General features: G+C 41.0%; 1 protein-coding gene and 1 non-coding gene across 2 annotated transcripts in view; both read left to right on the top strand.

Moving 5' to 3' along the window:
• cep295 (centrosomal protein 295) overlaps window positions 1-13,605 on the top strand; it is a 187,738-nt gene that overhangs the window by 101,669 nt on the left and 72,464 nt on the right. Inside the window, exons 17-18 of the mRNA XM_043691513.1 lie at window positions 7,718-7,945; window positions 9,648-9,712. Of these exons, the coding sequence (XP_043547448.1) occupies window positions 7,718-7,945; window positions 9,648-9,712 (293 nt within the window). The remainder of the gene's footprint in view (window positions 1-7,717; window positions 7,946-9,647; window positions 9,713-13,605) is intronic.
• LOC122551213 lies at window positions 10,167-10,240 on the top strand. Its single transcript, XR_006312060.1, has one exon. It is a non-coding gene; the product is annotated as a small nucleolar RNA U2-19 (small nucleolar RNA).

Below are 13,605 nucleotides of genomic sequence, written 5' to 3'. Positions count from 1 at the left end.
ACTTTGAAGAACTAGATTAGATTACATTCCCTACAGTGTAGAAACAGGCCTTTCGGCCCAACCAGTCCACACCGACCCTCCGAAGGGTAACCCACCCAAACTCATTTCCCTCTGACTAATTACCCTCACACTCTGGGGCAATTTAGCAGGGCTAATTCACCTGATCTGCACATCTTTGTATTGTGGGAGGAAACCGGAGCACCCGGAGGAAACCCATGCAGACATGGAGAATATGCAAACTCCACACAGACAATCACCCGAGGCTGGAATTGATCCTGGTGCTGGGAGGCAGCAGTGCTAACCACTGAGCCACTGTGCCGCCCACATTTATTTCAATACAAGGGGTGTTAGAGATAAGGCTCATGAACTTGGCATGTTTAAGAACATTGGATTGGGACGGCATAGCTATTACAGAAACTTGGCTGAGAGATGGACAAGACTGGCAGTTCAATGTTCTGGGTTTTAGATACTGTAGGAAGTATAGAAAAGGAGGCAAGAAAGGAAGGGGGATTAAGGAATTTTGGTTAAAGAATACATTACTGCGATAATTAGGGAAGATATTTCTGAAAAATTGTCTAGTGAAAATTTATGGGTAGAAATTACAAATAATAAAGGAAAGCTCACTTTGGGATTGTACTATAGCCCATCACCCAAACAGTAAGAAAGAAATTGAGAAACCAATATCAGAGATCTCAGATTTTTGTAATCATAATTAGATTTTAACTTTCCACACATTGACTGGGACTACCACAGTTAGAGGTTCGGATGGTGAAGAATTTATCAAGTGTTCAACAAAAAAAATTCTTTATCAATATGTAGATACTCCTACAAGAGCAGGAGCAAAACTAGAACTTGAGCAAGAAGGTAGGGCAAGTGACTGAAGTAAAGGTTGGGGAACACTTTGGGTCTTGCAATCATAATTCTATTGGTTTTAAAATGGTTGTGGAAAAGGACATGCCTTCCATAAAAGTTAACGATTTTAATTGGAATAAGGCAAATCTTAATGGTATGAGACAAGAAGTTTCAAAAGTTGATTGGAGTAGACCTTTGCAGTTAAAAAGACATCTGACAAGTAGGTGTTGGATAGTGTGATGATGAGAGTTCAAAGGCATTTTGTTCCTGTTTAAGTGAAGGGGAAGGCTGGTAAAGTGAAGGAACAATGGATGAATAAAGATTTTGAGGTTCCAGCCAAGTGTGAAAGAGAATCTTACTTTAGGTATAGACAACTTGGTTCAATGCAATCTCTTAATCGTAGAGTCATAGAGATGTATAGCATGGAAACAGACCCTTTGGTCCAACCCGTTCATGTCGACCAGATATCCCAACGCAATCTAGTCCACCTGTCAGCACCCGGCCTATATCCCTTCCTATTCATATACCCATCCAAATGCCTCTTAAATGTTGCAATTGTACCAGCCACCACCACTTCCTCTGGCAGCTTGTTCCATACACGTACCACCCTCTGCGTGAAAATGTTGCCCTTGGGTCTCTTTTATATCTTTCCCCTCTCACCCTAAACCTATGCCCTCTAGTTCTGGACTCCATGACCACAGGGAAAAGACTTTGCCGACTTGCCCTATCCATGCCCCTCAATTTTGTAAACCTCTATAAGTTCACCCCCTCGGCCTCTGACACTCCAGGGAAAACAGCCCCAGCCTGTTCAGCCTCTACCTATAGCTCAAATCCTCCAACTGTGGCAACATCTTTTTAAATCTTTTCTGAATCCTTTCAAGTTTCACAACATCTTTCTAATAGGAAGGAGACCAGAACTGCATGCAAATTTCAACAGTGCCCTAACCAATTGTCCTGTACAGCTGCAAATGACATGTGGCAACATCTTTTTAAATCTTTTCTGAATCCTTTCAAGTTTCACAACATCTTTCCAATAGGAAGGAGACCAGAACTGCATGCAAATTTCAACAGTGGCCTAACCAATTGTCCTGTACAGCTGCAAATGACATCCTAACTCCTGTACTTGACACTCTGACCAATAAAGGAAAGCATACCAAACACCTTTGACAAAGGGTCAGTTAGACTCGAAATGTCAGCTGTTTTCTCTCCTTACAGATGCTGCCAGACCTGTTGAGATTTTCCAGCATTTTCTCTTTTGATACGAAACACCTTCTACACTATCCTATCTACCTGCGACTCCACTTTCAAGGAGCTATGAACCTGCACTCCAAGGTCTCTTTGATCAGCAACACTTCCTAGGACCTTGCTTTTAAGTGTATAAGTCCTGCTAAGATTTGCTTTCCCAAAATGCAGCACCTTGCATTATCTGAATTAACCTCCATCTACCACTTCTCAGCCCATTGGCCCATCTGGTCAAGATCCTGTTGTAATCGGAGGTAACCCCGATTCGCTGTTCACTACATCTCCAATTTTGGTGTCATCTGCAAACTTACTAACTATACCTCTAATGCTTGCATCCAAATCATTTATGTAAATGACAAAAAGTAGAGGACTCAGCACTGATCCTTGTGGCACTCCACTGGTCACAGGCCTCCAGTCTGAAAAAACAACCCTCCACCACCACCCTCTGTCTTCTACCTTTTGAGCCAGTTCTGTATCCAAATGGCTAGTTGTTCCTGTATTCCGTGAGGTCTAACCTTGCTAATCAGTCTCCCGTGGGGGACCTTGTCAAATGTCTTATTGAAGTCCATATTGATGACATCTACCGCTCTGCCCTCATCAGTCCTCTTTGTTACTTCTTCAAAAAACTCAGTCAAGTTAGGCGGCACGGTGGTCCAGTGGTTAGCACTGCTGCCTCACAGCGCCAGAGACCCGGGTTCAATTCCCGACTCAGGCGACTGATTGTGTGGAGTTTGCACATTCTCCCCGTGTCTGCATGGGTTTCCTCTGGGTGCTCTGGTTTCCTCCCACAGTCCAAAACTGTGCAGGTCAGGTGAATTGGCCATGCTAAATTGCCCGTAGTGTTAGGTAAAGGAGTAAATGTAGGGGTATGGGTGGGTTGCGCTTCGGCAGATCGGTGTGGACTTGTTGGGCCGAAGGGCTTGTTTCCACACTGTAAGTAATCTAATCTAATCAAAAAAAGTTTGTGAGACATGATTTCCCAGGCACAAAGCCATGTTGACTATCCCTCGTTAGACCTTGCCTTTCCAAATACATGTACATCCTGTCCCTCACGATTCCTTCCAACAGCTTGCCCACCATAGAGGTCAGGCACACTGGCCTATAGTTCCCTGGCTTATCCTTACTACCCTTCTTAAAGAGTGGCATCATGTTTGCCAACCTCCAGTCTTCTGGCACCTCACTTGTGACTATCAATAATACAAATATCTTAGCAAGAGGCCCAGCAATCACTTCTCCAGCTTCCCACAGAGTTCTAGGGTATACCTGATCAGGTCCTGGGAATTTATCCACTTTTATGCATTTCAAGACATCTAGCATTTCCTCTTCTGTAATATGGACACTTTGCAAGGTGTCACCATCTATGTCGCTACTTTCTATATCTTCCATATCCTTTTCCACAGTAAATACTGATGCAAAATACTTGTTTAGGATCTCCCCCTTCTCCTGCGGCTCCACAGAAAGGCTGCCTTGCTGATCTTTGAGGGGCCCTATTCACTCCTTAGTTATTCTTTTGTCCTTAATGTATTTGTAAAAACCCGTTGGATTCTCCTTAATTCTATTTGCCAAAGCTAGCTTGTGTCCTCTTTTTGCCCTCCTGATTTCCCTCTTAAGTATACTCCTACTGCCTTTATACTCTATCCTGTCTATACCTGACATATGCTTCCTTCTTTTTCTTAACCAAACCCTCAATTTCTTTAGTCATCCAGCATTCCCTATACCTACCAGCCTTTCCTTTCACCCTAACAGGAATATATTTTCTCTGGATTCTCATGATCTCATTTCTGAAGGCTTCCCATTTTCCAGCCGTTACTTTACCTGCAAACATCTCCCCCCAACCTGCTTTTGAAAGTTTAGATTAGATTAGGTTAGATTACAGACAGTGTGGAAACAGGCCCTTCGGCTCAACGAGTCCACACTGACCCTCCGAAGAGCTACCCACCCAGGACCATTCCCCTACACTTACCCCTGACTAATGCACCTAACACTACAGGCAATTTACAATGGCCAGTTCACCTGATCTACAGGATTGTTGGAGGAACCCGGAGCACCCAGGGGAAACCCACGCAGACACTGGGAGAATGTGCAAACTCCACACAGGCAGTTGCCTGAGGGTGGAATTGAACCAGGGTCTCTGGCACAGTGAGGCAACAGTGCTAACCACTGAGCCACCGTGCCACCACAGTTCTTGCCCAATACCGTCACAATTGGCCTTTCTCCAATTTAGAACTTCAACTTTTAGATCTGGTCTATCCTTTTCCATCACTATTTTAAATTAAATAGAATTATGGTTGTTGGCCCCAAAGTGCTCCCCCACTGACACCTCAGTCACCTGCCCTGCCTTATTTCCCAAGAGTAGGTCAGGTTTTGCACCTTCTCTAATAGGTCCATCCATAAACTGCATCAGAAAATTTTCTTGTACACACTTAACAAATTCTTCTCCATCTAAACCCTTAACACTATGGCAGTCCTAGTCTATGTTTGGAAAGTTAAAATCCCCTAACATAACCACCCTATTATTCTTACTGATAGCTGAAGGCTCCTCACAAGTTTGTTTCTCAATTTCCCTCTGACTATTAGGGGGTCTATAATACGATCCCAATAAGGTGATCATCCCTTTCTTATTTCTCAGTTCCACCCAAATAACTTCCCTGGATGTATTTCCAAGAATATCCTCTCTCAGCACAGCTGTAATGCTATCCCTTATCAAAAATGCCACTCCCCCTCCTCTCTTTGCCTCCCTTTCTATCCTTCCTGTAGCATTTATATCCTGGAACATTAAGCTGCCAGTCCTGCCCGCTTTTGGGCCATGTTTCCGTAATTGCTATGACATCCCAGTCCCATGTTCCTAACTATGCCCTGAGTTCATTTGTCTTCCCTGTTAGGCCCCTTGAATTGAAATAAATGCAGTTTAATTTATCAGTCCTACCTTGTCCCTGTATGCCCTTACTGTTTGACTCGTTTGTGTTCTCAACTGCACAAGTCTCAGATTGATTGATTTCCCCACCTTACTAGTTTAAATCCTCCCAAGCAGTTCTAGCAAATTTCCCTGCCAGCGTATTAGTCCCCTTTCAATTTAGGTGCAAACCGTCCTTCTTGTACAGGTCACTCCTACCCCAATGGTCCACACAAGTGAAGCTTTCACCCATACACCAGCTCCTCAGCCTTGCACTCATCAGCTCTATCCTCGTATTCCTGCCCTCACTAGTTCATAGCACCAGGAGTATTCCAGATATTACTACGCTTGAGGACCTCCTTTTTAAATTCCTGCCTAATTCTCTGTAATCACCCTTCAGATTCTCAACCTTTTCCCTTCCTATGTTGTTGGTTCTGATATGGACAATGACCTCTTGCTGGCCCCTCTCCCCCTTGAGAACGTTCTGCACCCTCTCTGAGACATCCTTGGTCCTGGCACCAGGGAAGCAACACACCATTCTGCTTTTTCACTGCTGGCCACAGAAACGTCTGTCTGTACCTCGGACTAGAGAGTCCCCTAACACAATTGATTTCTTGGAACCTGATGTACCCCTTGTTGCATTAGAACCAGTCTCAATACCAGAAACTTGGCTACGTTCCCCTGAGAATCTATCACCCCCTACATTTTCCAAAACAGCATACTTGTTTGAAATAGGTATAGCCATAGAAGGCTCCTGCACTAGCTGCCTATCTCTCTTATCTTTCCTGGAGATAACCCATGTATGTGACTGTATCTGAGATTTCCCCCCTCTTCCTATAACTGCCATCCATCACATACTGTTGCTATTGCAAATTCCTCATTGCTTCTAACTGTCTCTCCAACCGATCCATTCAATCTGATAAGATTCGCAACCAACAGCATTTATTGCAGATATAATCCACAGTAATCCTTAAACTCTCTCTAAACTCCCACATCTGACAAGAAGTGCGTATCACTCTACTAAAGACCATTTTTTCTCCTTCACAATCTACAGACCCAGAAAATTACACCACCGTATTCCTCTACAAAACACTGCCCCAGGTTAAATTAATAGTTATGGCTTAAATTTTAAGTTTAATCAAGAGACATATGTCAAAAAACATATAATCAAGAAAGATCCCACTCTACTCACTACAGATTTTCTGTAGGTTACACATAAAAACAATACACCTATCTGCTTCTGTGCTGTGAACTTCACCCAGACAGTTCCTTCAATATCAGTTGTGAATTTCACTGTTTGCTAATTATCCCAGACGCACTCCGATGTCCAGCGATACATGAATTCAAACAGCAAAGGCAGTAACTGAAGGTTCACTGCTGTGCCAGTTTCTTTCTCTCTCTCCTGCACTGACCTCACCAAGTGCTTCCTTTGTCTGTTCTTCTCCCTTTTAAAACTGCTGTTGTTTTGACTTTTTTCCCCAAAGTTCCAAAACAATGCAACAGCATATAAAACAGTAATTACTGCTCCTGGAATTTGAGGAAATCGCCTCCAACACCTAAAATACTTCAATAAAGGAGCAGCTGTTATCTTTGGACTGTGGGAGGGAACCGGAGCACCTGGAAGAAACCCACGCAGACAGTAGCCCGAGGCTGGAATCAAAACTGGGACCCTGGTGCTGTGAGGCAACAGTGCTAACCACTGAGCCAACGTGCCGCCCCAGTACTGGTGTTCAGTTCTGGTCACTCAGTTATATAAAGAATATAATCAAGCTGGAGAGGGTTCAGAAGAGATTTACCAGAATGTTGCTGGGTATGGAATGTCTGAGTTATAAAGGGAGGCTGGATAGGCTGGCAGTTTTTTCACTGGAGATTGACCGGTGATCTGAGAAGTTCATAAAATAATGAGGTATTTGTGGAGTTGATGGTGGTAGTCTTTTCCATAAGATGGGGAATTTCAAGACAAGGGGGCACATTAAGATGAGAGGAGAGAGATTTAAAAATGACATGAGGCAGATTTGTTTTGAGGGTGGTTCATGTGTGGAATGAATTTCATGAGGAAGTGATGGATGTGGGTAAAATTGCAGCATTTGAAAGACATTTGGTTGGATACACGAATACCAAAGGTTTGGAGGGACATCAGCCAGTAGCAGGCAGGTGGGATTAGTTTAGTTTGGGATTATGGTCATCAAGGTCTGGTTGGACCATATGGTCTGTTTCCATGCTGCATGACTGTGAGTCTAAATGAGTGGAGTGTCCCCTGTTTTGGCCAGCTGCTTGCTTGTGCTTAGTTGAACATTTAGCAACTTAAGTCCAAAAATAAGAATAGATGGTTTTGGACAAGTAACAAATGAGACTTTGAATGGAAATTCAAAAACTGACTCTTTAGGTATTTTTGAATTATTGAATTCAAAAGATTTTCCAACTCACTTACAAAAAAAAAACAACTTCATGTTCGTTGTAGCAATGTGCACTTTAAGCAGATTGCAAAGGATATTCTCGATTGGAAATTTGAAGGGTCTTATTGTTTGCCTGAACACAAAACCTGAAATTATTCTAATGGAATCTTTACCACAAAAAATGGCATAATGGAAAATCAGTATGGTCAACAACATTTGCAGTAGAAGCTAATTTTAACAAAACAGTTTTTAATAAAATATTTAATTCCTACCTAGATGATATTAGTGATTGGTATACAGTTGCCATCCTTAATTGTGTTCTGTTCTACATCAGTCAACAGGAATACGCCTTTAGATAACTGCTGTTGCTCAGAAGCTGAAGAGTCAAGGCCAAAGCTGATAGATTCATCCTGTTCCTCTGAAATAGATTTGTCAAATGTATCAACAAGCAGCAGCCATCAAATGTCTAATATTTCAAATTGCACTGGAGACTCCTTTCGAATGAGCAGAATGACTTGGAGAGATAAACTGAAATTGGAGATTAGCAGTCTTGCAGGACAAGGTAAAATAAAAAGTGCATTTGTATTTGTTAAATATTAAAAGTCTGTACTTCTAGGTTCCTTACCTTTTAGACAATTTTGTTTAATTGATATTCAGTTCAATTTTTGAAACTTTCGGTAAACTGATGGTAAGGGTTTATCAACATTGCTCGGACCTGTTTCAAAATAACCTATTTGTTTTTGCCTAATTTGGTTTCTGTCAGAATCACAACTTATTAGGTTAACTTATAACCTAAACAAATGAGTCGAATTCCAGAGGTGAGGTGAGAAACAGTGCTCTTTACATCAAGGCCACTTTTGGTCGAGTGTGTCATCAAAGTGCGCTTGTCAAACCTGGACACAATGGGAATTAGGAGTAAGATTTGCTGGTTGGAGTTATATCTATCACGAAGGAAAATGTTTGTAGCTTTTGAAGGCTGATGTTCCAGTTCTCTGACATCTTTTCAGGTGTTCAAGGCAAAACCACCTTTAGCTGCTTCATTGCTGACTTCCTCTCAATTATAAGGTAGAAGTGGTGATGTTAGCGGATGGTTGAGTGATTATTTAGCACCATTCATGGTGATTTATACTACTTCAGTCTGTGTCCAATTTCAATACAGCCTGGACAACGTTCGGGTTTTGGCTAACTTGACAAATAACATTTGTGCCCCAGAAGTGTCAGGCAGTGACCATCTTCAACAAGAGAACTGAATTGTTGCTTCCTGACAGTCAGTTGCAATAACTTTGCTGAATATCCTGGTGTCAACACCGTGGTGATTATCATTGATCAGAAACTCAACTAGACTTGCTATATAAATAATGGGCCGACAAAAACAGGAATTCTGCAGTGAGTAACTCCCCTTCTGACACTCCAAAGCTCCTTGGTCATCTACAAGGCAAAAAGCAAGAATCTGATGGAATAATCCCCACTTTCTTGGAAGAGTGCAGCTCCAACATTACTCAAGAGGTTTGACATCCTCCAGAACAAGGCATGGTTGCAGTTACATAGACATTAACTGAACAAATATCAAACCAAATAAATTGCATATTAACCTGCTTTATGTAAGCATCTGACCACAACCTCCAGGGAAACTTGAGATGTGTATTAACTGTTGACTGATGACCTGTGAAACCAATTTGCTCTGAATGTATGACATTCTTTAAAAAAAACTCAAGATTAAGTATAATTTTGGGGGTCTCTTCAAATAATGTAAGAAATTATAATTAATTTGTTGTAATACCCAAGTATTTGTTTTCTTTTTTTTTAACATGTCTTGAGTAGCCTAAGTTAATTTCTGAAGATGTGCAGTTTATTTGGTTTGATATTTATTCGGTTAGTGTCTATGTTACTGCAAACTTGCAGCAGTATAAGAAAGTCTAATTTGATTACTTAGAAATTTCAGCCTTTAGTTATCCTAAAAGTATTTTTTAAAGCAAGTTTTGATGTTAGTTACAGACATACCCTGTTGGTACATCTTTGCTAGGCAAAAGAAAGATCAAAGCAAGAAGAATAAATAACTGAAAGTTGTAACATTTGAGGTTGAAAATAATTTTCATTTCCAAAAGTCTAATAACTCAGTTAATTCTGTTTTAATAAGATTTTGACCGTTATATGGATGAGTTTGTGATAGATGAAATGATGCACGAATCTAGAGAAAGAATGAATTCCAGACTGACTAGGTTTGGTGTCAGTTGTGCTGATTCTTTCTATTTACTTCAAATTAGGTTCCTCTCATGTTGAAAGCAGTATGCTTGCGTTTCCTGGTCCCATACATCATACAGCTAGTAAGGCAAGTAATAATTTTATTATGAATATCAGCATTATTGTAAAGCATAAGTGTTCATTTTGATTGATATAGCAAGCAAGCAGTCCAACACACTTTTAATATTAATACATCTATGGTTACCATCAAATATATTTTTCTGTTCATTTCTGTATTTATGAATCAATAAGTTGTTGAGGCATAGTCTAATGAACTCTTAATTTGTAATATTTCCTCAATTGCTGGCATCGGGATCTGATATTTTAAATACATTAGACTTTTTTTGGTTTTGACTTCATTTTGAATCTGGTTTGTGTTAAGCAGATCTAGAGGTACTTTATTGTGCCATAGAATTTAAAGTAGGGAAATGGTGACATTGCCAAGTCAAGGGAGAGGTAATTAAGTGGAAAGGGCACATGTGTTTGTTACACTGATTATAATCCATCTGAATCTCTTCTGAGATCTACTGGAGTATTCAGTGGGTCAATGATGAAAAATAGCCAAATCTGATCATTATTTAATCAAATAATGAATGATTAGTGATCAGACCAGAGAAGCTGTGTGTGTGTGTGTGTGTGTGTGTGTGTGTGTGTGTGTGTGTGTGTGTGTGTGTGTGTGTGTTGAAGTTATTGTGTGGATGAGTAAATGGGTATTTCTTCTGTGATTGTAAGCATTTTTTGTTCTGAGCAATGATGAAAATACTTAATTACTGATTTTAAAATGTTTCCAGTGATGTTCACTACACTTGAACTGAGCTCAGTATTTTGCATATGATTCTATGCATGTATCTATATAATGTTTGTTTATTTGTTTGTTTGTTTCTGTGTGTGCGCATGTAGAAATGGTTATTACTTTTCTGATAACCTAACAGTTCTTTCTGTAGAGCAATGATGCATGAAGAAGAAGCAGAAGAAAGGAACAAGAGTAGGCTCATTCAACATCTTGAGCCTGCTCTGCCATGCAGTATAATCGTGGCTGAGGTTAATTCCCTAATCCCACCTCCCCTTGATCCATTTAGCAACACCTATATCTACCTCCTTGAAAACAGTGTTTTGGTCTGAATCACTTCTGTGATGGTGAATTTCACAGGTTTACCATTCTTTGAATAAATTCCTCCTCCTATCAGTCCTAATAAGTTTATCACTTCAACTATGACCCCTGGTTCTGGACTCACCCCACCTGGGACATCCTCCCTGCATCTAGCCTGTCTTGACCTCTTAGAATTTTATATGTATCAATGATATTCCTGCTCAGTGATTTTTATGTTGGGCAATGTTTGACAAAAGTTAATAGCATTATTGTTAGAGGGGATTATTCTGTCAAAATCATGGACAGGAGATCTGTGGCATTGAATGTAAATTTAGGATGGTATGTTGCTTTCCTGGTGCTAGGATTAAGGAAATCTCTAAATGTTTCAAGCATATTGTTAAAGGGGAAAGCTGGAAATAATTGTATGCATTGGTTGGATTGATATTTTTAGGGCTGAAAAATGTGTTGCTGGAAAAGCGCAGCAGGTCAGGCAGCATCCAAGGAGCAGGAGAATCGACGTTTCGGGCCTAAGCCCTTCAGGAATTCTTCAGGGCTTATGCCCGAAACATCGATTCTCCTGCTCCTTGGATGCTGCCTGACCTGCTGCGCTTTTCCAGCAACACCTTTTTCAGCTCTGATCTCCAGCATCTGCAAACCTCACTTTCTCCTAGTTGATATTTTTAGGGAAAAGATTAAAGCAGTACACAGTGAATTTAAGAAGTTAGTCAAAGGTTTAAAAATAGTACCTTTAAAAGTGGTAATTCCTGGTTTACTCCCAATGCGAAACTCAAATGAGGAAAGGAAAAAAAGGATAAAGGAGATAAATTGCATGTAAGTTTGCTGGCTGAGTAAGTTGGCTGTAAGGTTGGTCAGCATTGCTCTGAAAACTTGTACTTCCAAATAAACCTGTTGGGCTATAACCTAATGTTGTGATTTTTAAGTTTGTCCACTTGAGTCCAACACTGGCACCTCCACGTCATAAAATATGTTTGTTTATGTACATGAATAGGAAAGGTTTAGAGGAGTATGTGCTGGTGGTAGGCAGGTGGGATGAGCTTAGTTTAGGATTATGTTCGACCTGTTGGATCAAATGATCTGCTTCCATGCTGCATTACTCTATAAACTGTGCTTGCTGCTGCTGGTCAAGCAGTGTCTTCATTTTAAAAATTCTCCTGTAATTTTGAAAACAAACATGTGCATGCCACCTCTATCTCTTTAATCTTCTGTAACCCAGTAATATCAGAGCTATCCGTGATGCTCTAATTCTGGCCACTTGTGGATCCTTAATTTTAATTGCTTTATCATTAGAAGTAGCTGTCCCTTTAGAGCTTAAAATCTACATAACTTCAGTATCTTCACCAGCTCTCCTCCTCTATATTTATTTCCTCCTTTGAAACACTCCTCAAACCCTAAACATGTGACCTAACCTTATGATCAACTGACCTAATATTGTATATTTTTGGTGTCATACTTTGTTTTTTGCTCTTGTGAAGCAGAATGGAATATTTCATTATCTTAAATGCACTATCTAGATATAATTTCTTCCTTTCAGAAACAGTAAATTAAGAAAGGTCTTCACACTATGTTGACTTGTAATGCTGAATAACACTTAACCTTTAAAGTATAGAACACAGAATATAGAAAAGTACAGCACAGAACAGGCTCTTTAGCCCACAATGTTGTGCTGAGGATTGATCTCAATCTAAAATAAAATAACCTACGCAACCCTCAATTTACAGTTGTGCATGTCCAGTAGTCGTTTGAATGACCCTAATGACTGTGCATCCACCATCACCGCTGGCAATGCATTCCATGTGTTCACAACTTTGTGCGTAAAGAACCTACCTCTGATGTCTCCTCTATACCTTCCTCCTAACGCCTTCAAACTATGACTCCTTATGGCAGTCAGTCCTGCCCTGGGGTAAAGTCTCTGGCTATTGACTCCATCCATGTCTCTCATTACCTTGTACACCTCTCTCCCTTCTTCTCTCCAGAGAGAAGAGTCCGAGTTTAGTCAACCTCTCTTCGTAAGACAAGCCGTCCAGTCCAGGCAGTATCCTGGTAGACCTTCTTTGCACCCTCTCCAAAGCCTCCGCATCTCCCCTATAATAGGGCAACATGAATGGGACATAGTATTCAAAGTGTGGGATTTGTAGAGCTGCGGCAAAACCTCCCATTGATCCCTTTGTTAATGAAAGCCAAAACACCATATGCTTTCTTAACAACCCTATTCACTTGGTGTCAACTTTGAGGGATGTATGCACTTGAACACTAAGATCCCGCTGTTCCTCCACACTGCCAAGAATCCTGTTTTTAATCCTATATTCTATAATTTGACCTTCCAAAATGCATCACTTCGCATTTATCCAGGTTGAACTCCATCTGCCATTTCTCTACCCAGTTCTGCATCCTGTCAGTGTCACATTGCAGCCTGCAATAGCCCTCGATACTATCAACGGCACCTCTAACCTTTGCGTCATCGGCAAATTTACTAGCCCACCCCTCAACCTCCTCATCCAAGTCATTTATAAGAACTACAAAGAGTAGAGCCCTGCGGGACACCACTCACCACTGACCTCCAGGCAGAATACTTTCCATCTACAACCACCCTCTGCCTTCTGTCAGCCAACTAATTCTGAATCCAGACAGCCACATCTCCCTGTATCCCATACCTCCTGACTTTATGACCGAGCCTATCATGGGCAACCTTATCAAATGTCTTGCTGAAGTTCATTTACACCACATCCATTGCCTGACCTTAGTCAACCTGTCTTGACACCACCTCGAAGAATTCAATAAGATTTGTGAGGCAAGACCTGCCCCGCACAAAGCCATGCTGACTGCTTGTAATCACACTATGCTTTTCCAAATAGTCATAAATCCCATCCCTC

This window comes from Chiloscyllium plagiosum, chromosome 6 (genome assembly GCF_004010195.1).
Source record: "Chiloscyllium plagiosum isolate BGI_BamShark_2017 chromosome 6, ASM401019v2, whole genome shotgun sequence".
Classification (NCBI taxonomy): Eukaryota; Metazoa; Chordata; class Chondrichthyes; order Orectolobiformes; family Hemiscylliidae; genus Chiloscyllium; species Chiloscyllium plagiosum.
The sequence above is the reverse complement of the archived record's forward strand: the minus strand, read 5'-3'. Positions and strand labels throughout refer to the sequence as shown.